We start from the raw sequence: 5,629 nt of genomic DNA, 5'->3' as shown, positions 1-5,629 counted from the left end.
CCATCAAACGGTCAAGATACAGACAACAACAAACGCCACGCCGCTTCCAATCTAACTAAAAGCATGGGACGTATCTCCACCCCACTTTTCTTGCTCATTCTGTGGAATCATAATCACGGGCTTGGCCTCAGCAATATATTTAGTCACGAATCTTTCTTGACGGCTCCAAACCTTTCTCTGCATCCTAGCTAACTCCAGCGAGCATATAATGGAGTGAGAGAGATATAGAAGGGGGCCCAGCTTGTCTGGAACCACTGCCGCCCTAGGTTTGAAGGATGGCATCCTATCTTCCCTCTTTCCTCTTCCATCAAAACACACGACCCCATCACCCTCGTGGCCCTGCCTCCTTCGACCTCGCCCCGCCATGTGCCCCTGCAGTCTCGCACCACCGCTTCGCCCCCTTAAATACCACGCCACACCTGCGCCCGTCCTCCAACAACACACGCTAGCTTCATACATCAAAGTCTCAAACACTTCTTCCCTTCCCTGCATTGCAAGATTGCAGCTGCTAGGTACGTCGTTGATCGAAGATGGCGCAGTCGGCGAGCCTGAAGCAGATCCTGAGGCGGTGCTCGAGCCTGGGGAGGCGGCAGCAGGACGTGGGCGTGCCCAGGGGTCACTTCCCGGTGTACGTGGGCGAGAGCCGGTGCCGGTTCATCGTGCCCATCGCGTGCCTGGAGCACCCGCAGTTCCTCGTCCTGCTGCGGATGGCCGAGGAGGAGTTCGGCTTCGACCACGACGCTGCCATCACCCTGCCCTGCGACGAGGCCTTCTTCGAGGCGCTCCTCGCCTCCCTGACACTCCGGTGATCGACCGACCCACCGGGCATTGTTGGCCGGTGTCGAAGATGACGCACGGCATTGATTGAAATTTGGTAGTGGGCGGCGGGAGGCTGACCCGCGGGTGCTGGCGCTCTGCTTGAATTTGCCGGTGGTTCGTCGGGTTCGATCATTCCATTCCCGGGAATGTAGCAGAATTGATGCTGTAGTAGCGAGCCTAATGTTGTAGATACTGTCATGACGGTTTTGATTGATTTGTTCCTCGAATGGCTTTTATCAGTGAAGGAGAACAAAGCTAATTAATTCCCTCAAACTTGATTCTCGAGTTCTACAGAAATTATCACTCCTGACCAGTCACGGTTCACAAACATATATATAACAAATCTAAGAGTAAATTTCTCCAGAGGAACCTTGACTTTGCGGACCATTCATGTGGAGTTATGCAGAAAAAGACGTCATACGGGCAGGAGACCATGAGCTGTGGGCGTCCTGGGTCTGTCATACATAAAGAATATTTTATGTGTAGAAAAGTCTAAGGCCATGTTTGGATGTAAAGTATTTTCGGAGTTTCGAGGGAATACCACGGTGTCTAAAAAAATTCATAGTTCTAAACATTCAGGTGTTTAGGTGCAATAAAAACTATTGTTTTGTCAACCATAGTATGTCAAATACCATGGTATTTTTGGAGTTTTAAAAATACATGTCGTATCATGTTCAGTACGTTTTCACTCATGCAATCTTTCCCCTGGTATGGATACATCGTGCATGATGCATCGTTCTGCACACTGTTCTACATCATTTCCTTTTCTTTGTACAGTGTTAATGAAATGTGTACACCTGTTCTTCTCGGTTTTGAAATCTCCAATCAAATCCAAGTTAAAAATCTGGCCTAAAAACTACAACTGAGTCTCGCATCGCCACATTAGCTAATGCATGCTAGTGCATCTCATACACGCATGAACTTGCAAGCTTCCTAGATGCAAAATTATTTTTACAAAGCAAAATACAGAAAGTACCAAACACGTCATGGCTTTTCTCAAAAATATAAAAAACTGTAGTATCCATAAACCGTGATATTTCAAATCTACAACTGAAAAAATGGTGGTTTGAAGATACTTAGGTTTCAAAAAAGTGTAACATTAAAACAGGGCCTGTCCCTTTGGTACGCACCAATTTGAAAACGCGACAACAGGGGAAATAGTTGGAATTGTGTTGCTATCTCTACTTCAGTTCTTAAGGAATTCAAGAACGCGGGAATTGCTGAAGTGTGTCGTCTGGATGCTTCGTAGAGAAAAAGTGCAGGAATTTGAAGACAAATAGACACAAAGGAAAAATCCATATGAATTTTATCTTAGGGATGCATCCCTTTTCAAAAGGAGAATGCTACGAGACTCATCCGGTGTCACATCCGGTCAAAAGACTCCAATAAAGACTCCGGAAAAGGGCCAGTGTTAAAAAAAAAAAGACTGTGCTCTTGTTCAAATCTCCAAGATGGTAGCAAGAATAAACTAGGTGGCTATCTACGTGTGACTCTATGGGTCATGTTGCTCCCATCTCTGGTTAAAATGTCCCTGTCAACTTGCTTGCTTACCTTGGGCCAGTTGCATCTGCATGACAAACTTTCCTCTAGCTGCCGCATGGAGGCTTATAATTGCTTCTCGAAGCAAACCACACCGTTGATCGGCAACTGAAATGTTGGTCTAATATCAACGGAGCATGCCACAAACCACAACCGTTCCGATATCTACCAGAGCACATGATGTGTAGGCTCCCACGCATGCATTGAAGAAGATCGAGCTAGAGCTAGCGGATAACATACACCAGCGGCCGGCGGAGACAACCGCCGTGCGTACGAATCTAGCATTAAAAAATTCTGTGGATCGCGGCGCTCGCGAACCCACCGCCGGGCTGGCCGTCCCGTGGGCCAGCCGCGGGCCGTCCCGGATCGATCGAGCGCTAACCGATCTTCCGTGCGCTGATTCGCTAGCTCGTTGCGTGAGGCGTAAAGCGGGATCAGCGGCGGCGAGACAACTGCTAGTGAATGATGATGCTTCACGCAGCTGGTGTTTCTGTGTGATGCGGACAGGAAGAGATGCGGCGGTGGTGATTGGATTATGGATGCTTGGCGTACGTGAAAAAGGGCCCGGGAATTACGGATATAATGGGTTGTTGTATGCCAACTTCTGATTTGAGCTCGCCTGCTAGCAGCTCAAGTCGCCTGTGACTCGGACTGTTCGAGCGAGACATCTTACAGGAGCTCACTGGTGTCTCGATACATTCTTAAAAATTTTGACTTAAACTTTTTCTTATTAAATTTTTTCTCAAAACTTGTAAGCCAAATTTTTTCTTGCTAGTTTTTCTTAAATTTTCTGAGTTAACTTCTTTCTAGTTGATTTTTACCCTTTTTTTTCAATTTTTTTGATTCCTAGGTTAATTTTTTCTCAAATATTTTGAGCTAAACTTTTTCTCAGTAATTTTTCTTAAAAATTTTAACCTAAAAAATTTCTCACTAATTTTTCTTTAAACTTTTGAGCCAAACTTTTCTCAACCCTCTCACGGTTCCTGCTGTCAGCTCGTGTGCGAGCAGGTCTACGCGCGTGCGCTAATTAGCACCATCCTTGTGTTGTACTCGGCCGTAGGAGTAGGATGGACCAAATAATTTGGAAGAAGTTACTCCAAGGTCCAGTTTCTGGGTACCATGTTAGTTGGAGCTGCAGCCTAATCAAAATTCTCCAGCTAACACCTCTCACAGTGACAGGGGAATCTCATTTCATACAGATTCTGGCTAACTACCTTTTTCGCCGTACATTTCTATATGTGGAATAATAAGGAAACTATTTTCAGGGATAAACTTTTTCAGCATCTAATAATGAAGTGTACTGTCGCAGCATCAGTGTTCATGGTGCCGCTTTAAAATTATTTTTCGGCCAGCCACCGTTAGAATAGTAAGGCTGATTACCAGCGGTTACCAGCCATGGTTGGGCCGAGTCTTAACACAACGATTTTTCCTGGATGAGATTTGATCGAAATTTGGCGCGAACTCAGCAAAACCATTGTCCAAACCCTCATACTGGCCATCGATAGGGATCAAACTATCTGAGGACGCCGATAATACCAGTGGCCAAAATGGTGAACTCGGAAATTAAAAGCTTCAGTTTACTGCTCTAGGAGCCATGGTAGTGTTGATCAAGTTGCCACATCGCTCAATCTCTATGTTGGATATCTCAGGTGACGGATTAGGTGGATAAGTTGGCGCCAGGAAGTTGGGCATCGAAAGGACTAAAACATTTAGGTAAAGTTCAATTTACACCTTCAACTATTACCATAAGCCAGAGTTTGGTTTTAAACTCTGAAGTCCAAAACGTACATTCAACGACCTTCAAGTATTGAAACCGTTTGCTTTACCCTCTATACCAAAACTAACCCGGTTTTGTGTGACGTGGCATGGGTATGGGCGGTTTTTGCTTTTGGCAGCCATATCATGAATTCACTGCTAACTTGGCATCAATATTACCCATTATCTGTTACATTTATCAACATCCAAAGTCAGCAAAATATATACTAAAGAACTTAGATGAACTCTCCTTCTAAGCACACTTCTCTTTGTCCATAGTCTCAATGTATTTATTTGTGGTCTGCTAACTGTTTTTTATGTCATGTAAAACATGATGACGTGTCAATAACCATTGCCATGTATACGCCACATTAGATCGGAATCGGGGTGGATTGGCCTCAGCGCAATAATTTGTCTGGTTTCAGTACTTGAAGTATGTAAAATGTATAAGTATTGAAGTTGGAGGTTGAAAATAAGACTTTAGCAATAGTTAAGGGTGTAAAATGGACTTTACAATAAATTTTTTTCACAAAATTTATTATTTTCCACTAAAAACTTGGACTTTTAGGATTTATCCCCAAATAACTCAATATTCCTTACATACCATGAATTTATCAAAATATGTCACTCCACATCATTGTTGTTGTTAGGGTGAAAATAATCCAGCCTGAGGATAATAGTTGAAGATTACTATCCAGGTCCCTCCGAAGCTTTGATATCCGGATCCTCAATTAAAGGCTCGACCCTCGAAGTCATTAGGTCCCTTCACGGTACCTCTTCGTACTTGCGAAGCCTTCCCTTGGCTTAACCGGCTCGGCCTCCGAATGCTCAGCCTTCCAAAATCTGGCCTCCCGATGCCAGGCTCCCCCCGAGACCTCGGTCTCGGGGAGCCTCGGTCCCCCGAAGCTTCGGCCTCCTAAAGCCCCGGCCTTCTGGAATCCTTGCTCCCGAAGCCATGCGTCCCGAGGCCCCCACCTCGCAAGGTCCGTGCCGCCTTCCCGAAGACAGCAGGGTGAGTTAGCGGGCCTTAGGAATGATCTGCCGGAAAAACTTACCAAAACCTTCGGTAAAAACTGAGAGATTTACAAAAACTCCGGTGAGAATGGAGAGCTTTTACAAACCTCCAATGAGAACATTACCAAAACCTCCGATAAAAACGGAGAGTTTTACAAAACCTCCGGTGAGAATGGAGAGCTTTTAGAAACCTCCAGTGAGAACGGAAAATATTATCAAAACCTCCGGTAAAAATAGAGAAGCTTTACCAAACCCCCGGTAAAAACGAAGAGCTTTACCAAACCTCCGATAAAAACGGAGAGCTTTTCCAAACCTCTGCACGACGGAGAGCCTTACAAAACCTCCGCACCACGGAGATACTTCCGAAAACCCCCGCGTTGGAGATGTTTCTTCGAAAAATCCACCGGGCAAAAAGATCCTGGAAGGACCTAGTGGGAAAGGTACCCCGGCATCTTGAAGGCTAATGCTTCCATGCCGTAAGGGTATGAAACCCGCTGGCTTC

General features: G+C 45.4%; 1 protein-coding gene across 1 annotated transcript; it reads left to right on the top strand.

The window, feature by feature from the left end:
- The first annotated feature begins 239 nt into the window (after positions 1–239).
- LOC133917495 (auxin-responsive protein SAUR50-like) lies at positions 240–1,267 on the top strand. Its single transcript, XM_062361383.1, has one exon. The coding sequence runs from the start codon at positions 531–533 to the stop codon at positions 807–809; it is 279 nt and encodes a 92-aa protein (XP_062217367.1). The 5' UTR covers positions 240–530; the 3' UTR covers positions 810–1,267.
- The last annotated feature ends 4,362 nt before the right edge of the window (positions 1,268–5,629 follow it).

The sequence above is a fragment of the Phragmites australis genome, chromosome 5 (genome assembly GCF_958298935.1).
Source record: "Phragmites australis chromosome 5, lpPhrAust1.1, whole genome shotgun sequence".
In the NCBI taxonomy this organism is placed as follows: Eukaryota; Viridiplantae; Streptophyta; class Magnoliopsida; order Poales; family Poaceae; genus Phragmites; species Phragmites australis.
The sequence above is the reverse complement of the archived record's forward strand: the minus strand, read 5'-3'. Positions and strand labels throughout refer to the sequence as shown.